Source organism: Dasypus novemcinctus, chromosome 19, assembly GCF_030445035.2.
Source record: "Dasypus novemcinctus isolate mDasNov1 chromosome 19, mDasNov1.1.hap2, whole genome shotgun sequence".
Lineage (NCBI taxonomy): Eukaryota > Metazoa > Chordata > Mammalia > Cingulata > Dasypodidae > Dasypus > Dasypus novemcinctus.
The window spans coordinates 18,781,370-18,798,431 of record NC_080691.1 but is presented as its reverse complement, the minus strand read 5'-3'; the positions used below and the strand labels follow the sequence as shown (position 1 = coordinate 18,798,431).

The 17,062-nt window shown below is 35.8% G+C and overlaps 1 protein-coding gene across 8 annotated transcripts in view; it reads right to left on the bottom strand.

The window, feature by feature from the left end:
* CLIP1 (CAP-Gly domain containing linker protein 1) overlaps positions 1-17,062 on the bottom strand; it is a 137,947-nt gene that overhangs the window by 2,083 nt on the left and 118,802 nt on the right. For all 8 annotated transcript variants that reach the window (XM_058281321.1, XM_058281327.2, XM_058281325.2 and 5 more), the window contains 5 exons: positions 9,922-9,974; positions 3,637-3,754; positions 3,406-3,556; positions 2,878-2,927; positions 208-332 (listed from right to left, as the gene is read on the bottom strand). In XM_058281321.1, coding sequence (XP_058137304.1) covers positions 208-332; positions 2,878-2,927; positions 3,406-3,556; positions 3,637-3,754; positions 9,922-9,974 — 497 coding nt within the window. The remainder of the gene's footprint in view (positions 1-207; positions 333-2,877; positions 2,928-3,405; positions 3,557-3,636; positions 3,755-9,921; positions 9,975-17,062) is intronic.

The window sequence follows — 17,062 nt, the reverse complement described above, 5'->3', positions numbered from 1 at the left end:
TCAATTTTAATTTTCAAACCATTTGTGGTCTATCACTCTCTTCCACACTTACGGACATCTACTTGCAGTCAAGTAATCACAAAGCAACTTTTATTTTGTTTGATATGTTTTTTCTGTCTTTACAACCCATTGGAGAATCTAACTTTTAAAAACACATTTATTTCAATGAAACTATGGTTCAATTCAGTATTGCTTAATATGAAATACCTGTCATAATTGTTCAGGTCATCCCCATTCCCATTAAGGGCTGCTTCTGACATCATCTCTACCTTCATCTTGAGGTCCTGATTCTTCCTTTGAAGGTCCACTATTACTGAATTTAGGAAATCAATCTGATTTGTTTGGAAAAAGGAAAGAAAAACAGTGTGATGTGTAAGATACTTAAACACTTGATATTCAAATACTTGAATCAGCTGGAGTATCAAGAAGTCACAGAAGCACACTCTCATGGTATGGCTGCAAAGTATGCTTGGGCATCCCACAGGTGGGGCCAGCGGTGGCCATTACTGAGCACATGCTTTTCAAACGTCAAAAGGAAAAGGAATGCTGAGATTGTTTGACTAAAGAGCTGAACTCAGTGAGGCCATGCCTAGGTGATGGGGGCTGTTGAGTTTTCTTTTTCCTCTTCCTACCTTTCAATATTTTTCAAATTTTCTTTCCTGAATAGATGCTATTTTTATATTAAGGAACATTTAAATTTCATTTTAAATCATATTTTCAGTTCTAATTGGGTAAGTCTTATTTGGATATGACAAAGAAATTATACTTAAATATCTAAATCTGTAGGTTGGTGGAATGCTACTGACTCATGCTAAAGTGTAAGAAACAGTTATTTCTTTCAATAGGAAAAAACACCTTGCATTCTCCAAAAGTCATAACCTTCTATTTCTGGTTATATGGCATGCCTTAAGTGAGAGTTTTCTTTTTTCCTTCTACCACATGAAAAACATATGCAAAAATTTTGCAAAAGTATACCCAATTAGTTCCATTAAACTTCAGAACCAATTCAGAACATTTTTTTAAAATATATTTGAAAAAGTTACATGGAAATTCACTTCAGACCACAATCTAGCATCTACTGATTGGTAGTGGTAGGAAGGCAAGTAAATAAGTTTTCATGGAAAATGAAGGTGTTTAAAAGAAAAGGCTCTCAGCTGAGGAGAAATGCTTTGGAACATAGTGACAAGGCAGTGTTCCAGGTTCTACACACAGAAGAGCACCTGTGCCAAGATTCCCTGGACAGTGGGGATAGTAAATGACCAGCAGGAGGAAATGCTCTGATTTGAACATTTCATTTCAAATCAAAGCCTCTTCCCTCTTCTACAAATACTAAAAACATCTCATTTCCCTGAATGTCCACTGAAAGATCTCACTTTACAGTATTAAACAAATAAATATATATATATATCATTTTAAAAATAAATATTTACAATATTTACTTGGCTTTCTTCTTCCTCTGCTGGGGCAAGTTATGAACAATGCTAGCAACCACTGCAGCAGTCTCTGCAGAATATCTCAACCAGGCCACCTCTGAAAGGCTGACCCACAGAATCTAATATTACTTCTCAAACCACATTTTAGATATTTATAAGTCATTATTCTGTTAAAAACTCCAGTTCAGAAAGAAGGAAAGTCCCCAAAATTGATGTAAGTGTAGTGGGAACTCACACATACACATGCACACACAAGTTAGGAAACATAAAACAAACCATTTGCTGATTGGAAGGAAAAATGTTGTCAGCAGCAGATGGAACAAACGGAAGCAGAAAGGAAAGGGGGAAAGATAAAACATTGTTAATTGAGTACTATGCCTACTAGACATCCAAACTAAGCAAACAATGCTAAATTCCAGGATGAGTTAGAACATTCATTGAATCCTCTCATGCCTCTCTGAGCAAAGACTTAAGATAACTAAAACAAATTCATTATTTTCCTATTATTTAAAATTGAAAGATGATTCTCATACTATTGAATTCTGAACAATGTAAATGTATCTAAAATACAGTATTAAAATTAAAGAGATGCATGTTGCTTATGTGCAATTACATTTCTAAATACTGAACAGTTTGCCTCCATATAATTCCATTTTTAAAAAAATTTTTTCATTTTTGGTTGCTTTTCTTCCCATTTATTTTTATTTCTACTTTTTAAAATTGGTCAGAATACTCTATTTCTAGTGGCATGTTTCACCCTTAACTGAAGTAAGTTTAAGATAGGGAAAAATATAAAACTGTTGGGTAGCAATGGGAACACTGGTTGTGGTTAATGGTATCTTGTATAATCCCATTTTTAAAAAGTAAGATTGTTTGGTTAATCTTGATTTTAAGAAACTGAGTTTTTGAAAACCAAGTCTTTTTAAGGTAAAAGTGAGTAGGGAACCCTTTGAAAAATTTCTACTTCTAGGAACTTATCCTACAGAAATACTAGTACATGTTCAATATCCTTGATTGCAGTATTGTTTATAATAAACCCAAAAGATCAGAAATATCCCAAAGGTTACATTATGTTGACCAAAAGGGGACTAATTAAATAAATTATGGTACATCCAGAAGATGACTACTATAAGGCTATTAACAAGAATAAATGCAAAAGAATTTATGTAGTATGCCAGTATTTGCATAAAAAAATGAGAAAAGGCTATATTAAATGGCTTGTATATATATTTTTTCCATCCCTGGAAAGACAAAAAAAATTAGATACTAATAACAGTGATTACATGTTCAAGGGGATGGAAACTGGGCAGAAGAGACAGTATTTGGAGGGAGACATTTTACAGTACTTTTTAAGATTGTTTAATGTTTGTATGATATGAATATACCACCTATTCAAAAGGACAAATCATTTTTTAAAAATAGTGAGAAAGCAAAGGAATATTACCTGACTCTCCTGGGCTCTTTCTTCCTCTTCTCTCTGACTATCAGTATTACCTTGTAATAAAAGAAAAAAGTAGAGGGGGAGCTAGAAAAAAATTGCAATCTTTTTTCCTTGTTATTGCAGCAAAAGGACCAGTGTTAGAAACTCGTGTCCATGTGGGATTCCCAGATGATGAGTCCCTGTCCCCATCTGGGCCCCTAAGGAATCTCAGAGAGGCTGGCCCTACGGGGGCAGAATGCCTGTCACACCCATCTGAGCTTAGAGAAACAATGAATGGTTCTCTTACAGAGGGACCACCTCTGCTCTCCTTCCCTGCAGTGCTACAGAGACAGGAGCTATGGCCTACTGTCTTCTACCTGTTACAACCTGCAGGAGGGGGAACACTGGCCTGTGAGATGGATCACCTTCATTTCATTACACGGTAGGTGAGCCAAGGATGGATGGTCAGTCAAGGCAGCTCAAGAGCTAACTTCCAAGGAAAATCAAGAAACTGCTCCCCTACAGGAAGCCAGTGTGTGGGAAGAAGTTTACCTGTGGAGCTGCTCAGCTGCCTCTTGTTTTCTTTGAGTTGAAGCTCCAAGTTCTTTACCTTTAGTTCAAGCTTCACCTTATCAGACTCTAGAGACTGAACAACTGAATGCAAGGACTTGGCAGAAGCGTTTTCTCCCCTGAGCACTGTGACCTGAAACACAGTTTTGAGCTTAGGCTCAGAGTATAAACAAAACTAGGCAGTGTGAATGTGTACTTTAGATAGTACTCTACCTCATTTCTCAGTTTTTCCAGCTCTGCATCCTTTTCTGTGAGTAAGGCACTAGTAATACTGATCGATTTCTGCAAGGAAGCTTTTTCTTCATCTGTGTCTTTTATGTATTTGGATTCTCTAAAAGACGAAAGATTTAAAAATTCCAGAAATCAACCAAGAGAATGGTGAATGTACAGCTGTGCTAAAACAAACACATAATTAATGTTAATGTTAAAAAAAAAAAAAGTAAAACAGGCAAGTTTTATAGGGGGTTAATGCTATTATTGTTTGCGAAATTTTACTTACTGTGAGGGGAGAAAAAGTTACCTATTTATAGACATGCCAGTATCTGCATATCATTGTATCCATTTGAATTTAAAGAAACAAGTTAATAAATTTGGAAGACGTAGACTTAAAACACACACTACATACACACACACACAAACAACTGTTGTACCCCACTCCCAAAAAAATTCCATTAAAATCTAACCCAGGTTTGAATTGTTACTTCTTGAATAAATTACCAAGCATAACAACAATGAAAAAAAATACATACATGCAAAGCAATTATACAGATGTCATGCAGAGCCATTTTATGCTGGAAGTATCAATTGGTTCTCACTAATTTCAGTAACATTTTAGCAAGTTCCAAGAATGTGTCTTTGAGATATTATGGGCCAAAACAGTAGCCAAGGTTGCTACTACTATTCAAACTGGAGGATTACTACTTTTCAACCGTAGAATCTGAAGAGGACATTAAATTACTCATAGAAATTAAAGATATTTACATAAAGTCAAGAAGAATAAATGTTAAAATGGTTTCTCAAGTGCAGAATGAAAAGTGGGGGAGACTGGAGGGAGAAATCTGCACACTTGGTTATGTTCTCAACCTGATCCAGGGTGAGAGGGGGGAAGGTGGCGCTTTAGTGAGAGAGAAACATGTACCTTAAAGCTAAGGAGTGGAAAAAGAAAGGGAAAGATGCAGGAGAGATGGGGAGGGAGGGCAAGACGCAATAGACATAACCCCAAAGGGCAAACTGGTATGTGTTTTATGTTTTCATGGTATATATCTTTATATATCTACTTAAAATTTTTAAGTGAAAATTACATGCATTAAAAGTGTCAAGGTTATGAAAAACAAGGAAAGACTGAGGAACTGTTACAAATAGGAGGAGACTAAGGAGATATGGCTACTAAATGATCATGGATTGGATCCTGGAAGAGATCAAGGACTTTAATGGAAAAACTGGGGAAATCCAGATAAAGTATAGAGTTTAGTTAGTACTACTGTACCAATGTTAATTTCTTAGTTTTGTCAAATGTACCATGGTTATGTAAGGGGTTATATACCATGGTTATGTAAGCTTCCCTTAGGGGAAGCTGGATGAAGGATATATAGGAACTATCTTTGTTAACACTTCTGCAAATCTAAAAGCATTTTAAAACAAAGTAAAAAAAAAAAAAATTACACACAGGAGCAGGTATAGCTCAGTGGTTGAGTACATGCTTCCCATCTACAGGGTCCCAGAACCTCCTAAAAAAAAATTGCATGCAGTATGAAACACAAAAAGACCTTGGATTACAAAAATATTTTGGAAAAAACAAGACCAGAGAAAAATTTCCTAGCTGGCCCTTAGGCTATATTTGCTTTACTGTTCTACAAACTAAGATACTACATAAATATAAAGAAGCCATCATCAGTGAGAGTTCAGCACTTTAAGAAGCCCATCTGTTCTCGGTTCTATTAGAAATAAACAGGTTAAGGCAGAGCATGTGCTGGTTCAGTCCATTTTAGAACCAACTGAAGGAGTAAGAAACTGAGGCCCAGGTTAGGAATGATGGAATGTATGTCTGGTTAGTGAGACCCAAGATATCCGGCATACGAATTACAAAATTCTCATGGTTTATGGTAAATTGAAATTCTATACAAAGATGGAAATTTAAGGCTTGTTCCTATCTCACAGTGTGGCTTACACTTACACTCCAGAATGATAAGTAGTCAGAAAAGAATCTGAGACTTACAGAAATTTCTTGAATTCAACACCCAAGCATTATATGTACACTTGACAGGGGCAGGCAACAGTGCTGCTAAATTACTAGGTGAATAACACCTTGCTAGGAAACAGGATCTTGTTTTCAGGTAAAACCAATAAAAAATTTAAATGGAAGGGATGTAAAGGCACCTGGAAAGCAAATATCTGATGTTATCCAAAGATTCAATAATTCCTGAGATTCTTAAAGTCTTAAACTTATTTGATAGTTTATTTTATTTGATAGTTTATTCTATTGTAAAAACTATTTCAAGCACTTCACTTGTTATAACTCCAACTCATCTTTGAAAAATGTAATTTTAAATGTTTTTACTAAAAATTATCAGTATTTGATAGGTATTTGACAGATGTAGATTCTCGTACAATCAGAATTCTAACTGGCCAAGGTCCCACAGGTTCTTTGTGTTGGGGTGGGACAAACATACTACCATCTGGCAAAAGGAAAAGGAATGGATGTCATTCTCCGGTGCCACCAAGCAAAGACCCCATGCGCATATCATGTATACAGACAACCTCTAAGCAAGGTTGCATTCTAAGAAGATGGCAAGCAGGATATTTCTTGCACAACTTTTCAAAAAGATGCAACATTAATAAGAGGCCTAACATGATTTATATGCTAAATGACATGACACAAATACCTTGGCAAGCTCATCTTTGTGACACATCTTCATTGGCTTCTTAGGCCATTTTTAAGCCCACTGTGCAAACCAAGAGGGGCTAAATTAAACCATTTATGCCAACATTATTGACATATGAATAACAAAAAAGACTGACAGGGGGACTCAAATTACTTTTAAGTCATGGTGACTGGAATGACTTGGAATTATTCAAAAGATCAAGAAAGCAAGATAAACATACTATCAAAGAAGGACTATAAGGCCAAAAATATTTTTTCTAACACTATCCCCAAGGGAGCATATTGCCCAGATTCTTTCCTTACCACTTAAATAAGAAATAAATTCCAGTAATGAAGCAAATACCTTAAAGTGTTACTGGGCAAGCTTTAAAAATGCAAGATAACAAGAACCAAATATTAGAAACATGAAGAGAAATGCAAATACAATAAGGAGAACTAAATTTGTACTGAGGCTCTTTGCTGTATGTAGATATAAAAAAGAAACGTGTGTTGGTGTGTATATATGTATAAACTGCTGAGAATATTTTACAAAACAAAAGCAAGACACATAGGGACAAAGGCAGCCAAAAAATATGTACAACAATTTGGTTTACTAAAAATATATGAAATTTATTTATTATGACGTGGATAGACTTTCTTTAGTCTTACCATTAAAGACACACAGATATAGCAAAGGAAGCAAGAGTAGGAAAGGGAAAAGAGAGGAGTGGAATGAGCATTGATAAGTAGCGCGAGCTCGGAGACAGTCAAGACAGTCAGCAACCCACAGTGAGCTTAATGAGCTGAAGTAGCACGTGACCTCTTCAGAATTTGTAGACAATATCGACAACCATTTTTCATTCCTGACAGAAATCGTCATTTACACTAACAGAATTAATTCTGATTCCACAAATTCCATGTCTAAGATTTTGGCTTTGGAATCCCTTCTTTGACATCATAAAGCCTAGAAAAGGGAGGCAAGCCAAACAAGTGTCCAAGTCTGCTTTGGACTTGAGTGGTACAGAGGAACGAAAGTCTCAAGTCTGTCGACTAAAGTAGTCAAAGTTTAACTCTCCGTTATCTGTTAGACATCTTGGAACCTGTTTTGAAAATAGTTTGCCCAATTTGGAGACTGGTTTTTTTAAGCTTAGAGGAAAAACTTTGTTATATATTGCTTGCTAACTAATGTTTACAAATACCAAAAAATCATGGCAAATACAAGAAGATGCTACTAATTTCTTAATGGTAACTAATTTCATCCTACACTCAGAAGTACTAAAAATAAGTTGAAGAGAGGTGATGAATATGTAACTGGAAACTGAACTTCTGTAATGACCACGTGAAGGAAGTGATTACATACCATTTTAACTCTGTAAATTCAATTATCACTCCTAAATTAAACTGCTGACTAAACTCTCAGTTCTCATAAAAACACTGAGGGAACCTGAAACTACATTTGAAATATCCTTCTCTTTTAAATTAAGATCATATCGCATTCTTTTTAGTACTCTCTGCTATATAAATTTCCTTTACTATTATATACACACAAATCCTTTACCAAACTGACTTTTAGAAGGTATTCAAGGGCAAAAATATATTAACATTCCAACTTTTAAGACAAAAATAATTTTCCAAGGGGGTTAGTTAACAAATAAATAAATTTTTAAAAAGCTCTAAATATGAGAAACTAGGAAGTTTTAAAATTTGTCACCTTTAATTATATTTTACTGATCAAAATTAAGAATAAGTTAGAGACATTCTCACTAAACATATCTAGGACTTAAAACAAGGGCAGAGATAGTGAAATAAGCACAGAGAAACTCACAATATCCAAATTTGTTCTACATTTTTAAGCCATGAAAAAAGTCACATGCCTAATCATATTTTGAAAGACACATAATTTTGTTATGATCTCATGTTAAGAATTGAAAATGCAAAGCATCTTTTAAAAAAGATAAATTACATAATAAATAAATGAAGTCTTTAAGGTACAGTGGGAAGAGAACCAGCATAAAAAATCTGCAGACTGGGTCATATGCATCTCTCAGTAATTAGCCTGGACATTGACCAAGTTACTTAATTTTCTGGGCCTTCACAGGATTGATTTGAGACTAGATGAGCAGGTAAATTATGAAGTGCTACATAAATGTAACAGGATACGGCAGTAGTTACACCAGCCCACTTCTGTATGTTGCCTTGCTGTAGGCACTGTCACAGGAACAAGCCCTATTTATTTTTCTAAATATCCTGTAAAACTGGCTATCTGAGGGTCTTTTAAAGAAATATAGGTTTATGTATATAAAATCTCATACCCTGAGGCTCACGTGGGACAGAGCTGTACCTGTACAAAGGGACTAGCTGAAGACAGGGCGGATAAGTCACTACACCTCATGGCCAATTGGAGACTACCTGGCTGGACCAGGGGCATGGCACTGGTGAAACACACATGCATTCAGGAATATAAACACCACCTTTGAGAAAAGGAAGGGAGGGAAGGAGGAAAAAGAAATTTTAAAGAAGAATGAATCTAAGTTTTGAAAGAAAGAAAAAAGAAGGAAAGGAAAGAAAAGGGAAAAGGAAAAGGAAAAAGAAATGGAAAAGGGAAAGGGAAAGAAAAACAGGAGGGAGGCAGGGTACTCCCAGACTGAGTGAGGCCTAATGTCCTTTAGAATGTAGCTTAAGGAACTCACATATTTTTGAGGGCTAAATGAAATGCTAAATTCCTAAGCAATAGCTATGGTGGTAGAAGGGGACATGCCAGTGTAAAATACAGTATGTCAGTATGTCAGTGGGGAACACTCTTCTGCCCTGATGAGTGAAAGAAAATACTCTGCCAGAACACGCAGGAATTCTTGGTTATGCTATTCTTAAAGGTTTTAGTTTTATTTTTTTGTTTTTAACAAGGAAAAAAAGCATGCGCCCATTTCTGATACACACCTATTCAATATTCTACTGCAAAGCATTGGATAGGCTGTGGTTCTCAGTAATAGTACACAGTCAACCTGCTTGGCATGCACTAGAAAGCACAGGATTTCTCGAGGCACAAACTGCATGTTTTTATAGACAGTGACTATCAGGATGTATAAGCATAAGGCTTCTAAGATGATTCTTTCTGTGGGTCACATTCATCCTTACTCAAAAGTACTGGAAAAATAATACTAGGCTTCCATTTGAAAAATCGTATCATGGAAAAATAATAAGTAACAAAAGTTTTTTTTAGAAAACAAATAGAAACATTTAAAATGGTGCTAATACCCATTGTTGCTGAAAAATTAAAATTTTTATATAACTGAAATCAGTATTTATATGCAGGACAATTGCTCTATGTAAAATTATAGTATTTTTAGTTACTGAAACTAGGAGGTAACAGCAATATATATGAAACAATGATTTTAGAACTCTTCTTAATAAATGTAACTGAGCATGGCTTAAAAACTAAACCATTCTTTGTTCTAGTAATTACAGTGAAAATTTAGCAAACAAATGTTCATAATTTGTCAATTATGAGTATCAAACCATCAGAATGCAATTCTGTAATTATAAAGTCCCTTTTTTCCTACTCCAAATCACCTTACATGTTTTGACATTTCCCTCATTAAAAACATACACACAACAGTAAACAAAAAAAGAAAGCCTACCTCTTTTTCATTTCTAACAGTTGATTATTGAGTACAGATCTCTCTTCTTCCAGCTGGGAAAAAAACATACACAAAAAAGTTCAGTTCATAACAAGTCCATAGTATTATTTCTCATTCCACATTACCAGGCTCCAGTACAGCTAAATCAATGAAAAAGAGCAAGTATTCACTGTATCACAGGATGTACAGTTATTAATTTACAAATCATTTATGACTTGAATGGCATCCCTTCTTCATGGGCCTAAAAGTTAAAAATACTAAATAACAACACCTTAAACAGTACTTGGCACATTGGAGGCATTCAATAAACGTTAAAAGAATGAATGAAAGCTTTATTGTTTTTTTTTTAAGGTACAGGGCTGGATTGAACCAGTATGTGGGAAGCCGGTGCTCAACCACTGAGCCACATCGGTTCCCCAGTTGGTTTTCCATTTGTTTGCTTGTTGTTTGTTCTTTCTTTAAGAGGCACTGGGAACTGACCCTGGGACCTCCCATGTGGGAAAAAGGTGCTCAACTGCTTGAGCCACATCTGCTCCCAAACTTTACGATTAACATTCTGTCCCTTCAGCAACAAAGGTATAGTGTCAGGGAGGACTGTGAAGGGCATTTAATCTACATGGGCCTCATTTTATTCATCCATTGATTCAACAAATATTTATGGAATGGCTACTACATTGCAGGCATTTGTTTCTCATCTAAAAAAACGAGGTTACAAAAGAATTTCCATAAGAATTTTAATTATAAACTCCATTATTTTTTTAAAAATCCATTATTTCATAAGGATAAAAATCAAATGATAGGGAGTGGATGTAGCTCAATTGGTTGAGCACCTACTTCCTATGTACGAGGTCCTGGGTTCAATCCCCAGTACCTCCTAAAGCAAAACAAAACAAAACAAATTTTAAAAAAAAACAATTTTCATTGGGAGTGGATATAGATCAGTGGTTGAGCATCTGCTTCCCAGGTACAAGGTCCTTGGTTCAATATCTGGTACCACCTTAAAAAAAAAATCAAAATATTCTTTTAGAATGATCCTGGACTGGATTTAATAATGGAAGAGAAAATGCCCAAAAGGACATTATTGGAACCTACAGAAAAACTGGAATGTAAACTGTATGCCTTATAACAATTAATGTTAAATTTCTTGAACTTGATAGCTGTACTTAAAGTGGTTACATAAGTGAGTGACTTTGTTCTCAGGAGCAGAAGAAAGTTTTAAATTTCAGAGGATCATGATGTATGCAACCTACTCTTAAATGTTTATAAAATAAATAGATAAAATATGGAGGGGAGAGAGGGATAGAAATGTGGCAAATGCTAGTAATTGATAAGCCTGGGTATCTGGGTGGGGGTATACTGGAAGTCCTATGAATTATTTCTATATTATTTTTGTAACTTTCCTCTAAGTGTGAAATTATTTCAAAATAAAAAGTTAAAAAAGGCCCAATTAGTGGATCTTGTGAGAAGACTTCTCTCTATTCCCAACCCGTACCAGTTTCCAATATTCCAGGCTTTAAGCTACTAGCTTATCGTATGTATACAGTCTTATTACTAATAATGTATTAGATAAATATATATATATATTAGATATGTAATGCTTTGCTATAAGGTCCTTATATTTTTAAAGCTTCTTGAATATATATAAACATATATGTTTTGAATATAAAAATACATTTGTCATGACATCTATAGAGGTTAACATGCAGGTTTTTCACTGTAGACTCTTTGCTTTCCTAGTTCATTAAGATATACTTTTGCTAGATGAATAACTCTCAGAATATTGAGAAATTTTTAAGTAGTGAAAGGAAGCAAAAAGAGTGGGAGGAAAACTTTAAAAAATGAAATGAGAGGGAGACTACCTGGAGAATGGGATGTAGAGTTGAGGGGCTTTCATTTTTCCCTTCACACCCTTTATATGATTTATATATATATATATTTAAAGAACCTGTTTACTTTAATAATTACCAAAAAAACGAGAAAAAAGTTACAAATGGAAAATTAATGAATTAATAAATGGATAAAGGACATGACATAATTCACAAGAAAGAAAATACAAATTGATAATAAACATATGAAAAATCATTTAACCCCACAAAGAGCAGTATGGAGAGATTCTCTCTCTTTCTTAGGGGATCTACTATGCCTAAACATCAAAGGAAAATAAGTTTGGGATACTTAATGAGTACCTGACTCTTTACCGCAAACAATGTTCTTTGTTCTTCTGGTCCAGGATCTAATACAGAATAACAATTTGCATTTGATAGCCATAGCTCTTTATGGTGAACGGCTCCTGAGTTTTTCCTAGTCCTCTGTGACTTTAACATTTGTGGAGAGTACAGGCCTGTTATTTTGTAGAGTGTCTCTCAATTTGTATTCATCTACTATTTCTAAATGATTACTGTTAGAGCAAGCATTTTTGGCAGGAATACCACAAAAGGAAACATGTGTTCTTCTCAGTACATGTTATCAGAAGGCTCACATTGTTGATTTGTTCTATTTTCAAATGATAACTTTGATCATTTTGTTAAGGAAGTCATATTTTTGGGGGAGATACTTTGAAACTGTAAATATCCTGTTTTTTAATAGACTTTCATCCACTCATCTGAGTATTGATTTGTTGCCTGAATAAATTATTACCATGATGGCTACCAATGGTGATTTTCTTTTTTCTTTTTAAGATTTATTTATTTATTTATTTATTTCTCTCCCCTTCCCCCCACCCACCCTGGTTGTCTGTTCTCTGTGTCTATTTGCTGCGTTGTCTTCTTTGTCCGCATCTGTTGTTGTCAGCAGCACGGGAATCTGTGTTTCTATTTGTAGCGTCATCTTGTGTCAGCTCTCCGTGTGTGCGGCGCCATTCCTGGGCAGGCTGCACTTTCTTTTTCGCTGGGAGGCTTTCCTTACGGGGCGCACAACTTGTGCATGGGGCTCCCCTACGTGGGGGACACCCCTGCGTGGCACGGCACTCCTTGCGTGCATCAGCACTGGCGCATGGGCCAGTTCCACACAGGTCAAGGAAGCCAGGGGTTTGAACCACGGACCTCCCATGTGGTAGGCGGACGCCCTAACCACTGGGCCAAGTCCACCACCCAATGGTGATTTTCTAATTCCATCTTCCATCTATTTATTAGTTGGCATTTTATTGTAAGGAAGCTTTCACTTTTCCTCCTTTATTTATGTCTGTAGAGACTGAGGATTGTATCTTTTACATAATAGGTTATTGCTATTATTATTTCTTTTGACACTCAAATTGCCTCAGATTTGGCCAGTGGAGGGGGGAAGGGTCCTTTCAAGATGGTTCTGATGTCCTTTTGTCAGATCCCTATTTTCCTTTTCAGCAAAAAGCATTCCAGGCTGAGCTTGGACTATTCCTGCCCTAGAATCCACCATTACTCCAAGGAATCCTGGTTCCTTTTAGCAGAGAAGAGCATTTAGAAACCAAGCTGTCAGTATAGGTGTGCTCAGTGTTAATGCAGTGTTATTACTTCTAAGTCCTCTCAGTGGACTTGATCAAAATTTAAAATTTCTCTTTTTCAAAAGATACTGTTCACAAAGTGAAAAGACAAGCCAAAGATTGGAAGAAAACATTTGCAAAACACACAAAGAACTCATATCCAGAATACAGTAAGAACTTTCAAAACTCAGTAATAAGCAAACAACAAATTTGAGGACAAAAGATCTAAACAAATATTCACTGAAGAAGAGATAAAATGGCTAATAAACACATCGAAAGATGCTCAACATCATTAGTTTTTGCAACAGGAAAGTGCAAATCAAAACCACATTGAGATACCACTCAAGGCTTCCATCCCAATGGCTCCCTAGTTAACACATGGATAAAATGGATAGCATTAAAAAGACAATAATACTAAGTGTTGGCAAGTGCATGGAGTAATTGAAAATCTCATAAACTGATGGTAGGAATGTAAAATAGCAGTTATTTTGGAAAATACTTTGACAGTTTCTTACAAAGCTAAACATATACTTATCATAAGATCTATTGATCCTAATCCTAGGAATTGACCCAGGAGAAATGAAAACATACACCCTTATCACCTCATAAATGTTCTAAACAACCTGAATCATGGTAGCCAAAAATTGGAACAACCCAAATGTCCAAAGGGCTGATATAACCACAACTGCACTATAATTCATCATTAAAAACAAACACTGGGAAGTGACTGTGGCTCAAGGAATTGAGCTCCCATTTACCACATGGAGGACCTGGGTTCAATCCCCAGGACTTCCTGGTTAAAAAAAGAAAAAAGGTGTCCTAGACCTGTGTGGAGAGGTGCAAGGTGGCCCCCACACAGCAAAGCAATGCATTAAAAAGATGATGATGCAACCAGATAGGGGAAAAAACCAAACTACTGGGGGAGCCGATGTGGCTCAAGCAGTTGAGCTCTGCCCTCTGCCTTCCATATGGGAGGTTCTGAGTTCGGTTCCTGGTGCCTCCTAAAGAAAAACAAACAGACAATGAGCAAAAAAAAAGAGCAGACAAGCAGGAAAAAAAAAAAAAAAAAGAGCAGACAACGAGCAAACCAAGGAAACAGATAAGGGAGCCACTCAGGGGAGCCAACTCAGGGGAGCCAATGTGGCTCACTGGTTGAGCACTGGCCTCCTGCATAAGAGATCCCAGGTTTAATCTCTGGTCCTGATACCTCAAAAAAAAAAAATTGCTGACATACAACATGGGTGAATCTCCAAAGCATTATGCTAAGTGAAAGAAGATTACTGTAAATTCTTTTAATTTATTGAGACCTCTTTTACAGACTAGTTGGTTTATAATGTCTTCTATTTCCTTGTTAATCTTCTGTCTAGTTCCGTCAATTATTGAAAGTGGGATACCAAAGTCAATTGTTGAATTGTCTATTTCTCCCTTCAATTCAATCCATTTTTGCTTCAAGTATGTTTAGGTTCTGTTGTTGGAAGCATGTTTATAATTATTATATTGTCTTGATGGGCCAATACTATAATCATTATTAAATGTACTACATTGTCACAATTTTTGTCAAAGTCTATTTTATCTGATGTTAATATAGTCACTTCAGCCCTCTTTTGGTTATTATTTCCATAGCATATCTTTTTCCATCCTTTTACTTTCAACCTATTTGTGTCTTTGAAATAAAGTATCTCTTGTTGACAGCATTTAATTAGATTTTTTAAATCCATTCTTCCACTTTAACTGGAGTATTTAATCCAATTACATTTAACATAATTACTGATAAAGTTATTTTTATTTTTTTATAAGGAGATAGGAGTCCTCTTTCATTCTTTTGGTTATAGATATCCAGTTCTCCCAGCACCATTTGTTCAAGAGACTGTTTTTTTTAAATTCCATTTATGTGACCTACTAGAAAGGGAAACACCATAGGGCCAAAAATGAGGTAAGTAGTTTTCAAAGCTTAGGAGGTGGCTGAACGTAAAGAGGCATGAGAGAACTCTTTGGGCAAAGAAAATCTTAATTGTAGGGTCAGTTATATGCGTATGTACGTCAAAACTCAAATTGTACATCCATAAAGGGTAAATTTTATTCTATATAAATTATACATCAATAAAGCTTGCTTTGGGAAAAAAGAAAATTTGAATAATTTGTGCAAAACATTTTTTTTGGTAAAAAACTCTGTATGTACATATTTATTTCTATATGCTGATACACACTTGAAAAACTGTATGGATATACCAAACCATTTACAAAGTTAATCTCAATGAATTGGTAATGGGAGAAGCAGTAACTTTTAATTTAGACATATTTATATTGTTTCATGTTACCAAACGTGATAGTCTAATTTTAAAATAACACTACAATTTAAAAGAAATAGATAATCCTTATTTTTTTTAGAGATACAACTGAAGTATTTACAGATGAAATGACAGGCTGTTTAAGATTAGCTTCAAAATAATCCACGGTAGGATGAAAAGTGAGTGGAAATACAAATGAAATAAGAGTGGTCAAGAGCTGATTGTGGGAAGTGGACTTGGCCCAAGGGATAGGGCATCCACCTACCATATGGGAGATCTGCGGTTCAAACCCTGGGCCTCCTTGACCCGTGTGGAGTTGGCCCATGTGCAGTGCTGATGTGTGCAAGGAGTGCCATGCCACGCAGGGGAGCCCCATGCGCAAGGAGTGCACCCCATAAGAAGAGCCACCCAGCACGAAAGAAAGTGCAGCCTGCCCAAGAATGGCACGCACACACGGAGAGCTGACACAACAAGATGATGCAACAAAAAGAAACACAGATTCCCGGTGCCGCTGATAAGGATAGAAGCAATCACAGAAGAACACACAGCAAATGGACACAGAGAGCAGACAACTTGGGGGGGGGGAGGGAGAAAAATAAATAAATAAATCTTAAAAAAAAAAAAAAGCTGATTGTGGCAGAGCAGGTGTAGCTCAGTGCTTTGCACATAAAAGGTTCCAGGTTCAAAACCTGATACCTCTTTAAAAGTAACTAAATAAATAAAAGCTGATTGTAGTTTCAATTGGGTACATGAGGGGGATTCATTGTACTATTTGCTCTGTTTCCATGTATGTTTGAAATTTTTCATAATAAAAAGTTAAAAAAGAGAACTGGCTAAGTAAAGGGGAAAAAGGAAAGCTACTTCAAAGAAAAATGTTAAAAGAATAATATTTCAGTGAAGGAAGTATACAATCATAGTTTAGGGAATACTGGACCAGAAAATCTCAAAGATCTCACCTATCCATAAAACTATTTGGTAAATAAACATGACAGGTTATTTGCTTTATATCTATCATTTAAGTTTAAAAAAATACTAGCTTGGATGAAATGAAAGACATGTCAAAGTTCAGTCATGACACATTTCTTGCTTTTGTAGGCTCAGTAAAACCACAGGAAAAAATATCTTCCAAGAGGTGTAGCAAATTGCTTTGTTAACTGCTGTTTCCTCTGTTACTAGCACACTGCCAGGCACATAGTAGGTACTCAATAACTAGGTGTGGAATGAATGAATGTGTCATCTAGTCAGTGTTCTGGTGCTCTCAGTGGGTATAGTTAGTAGCAGCACTTGAAAGCCAGGGTTCTCACAATATGAAGAGCTCTCCCTGCTGAACTAGTTTAATCAAGCCATTGCTAAACTGATTGTTTCCTTATCGGTTTCCACCAGTGAGGTGGTTCACATT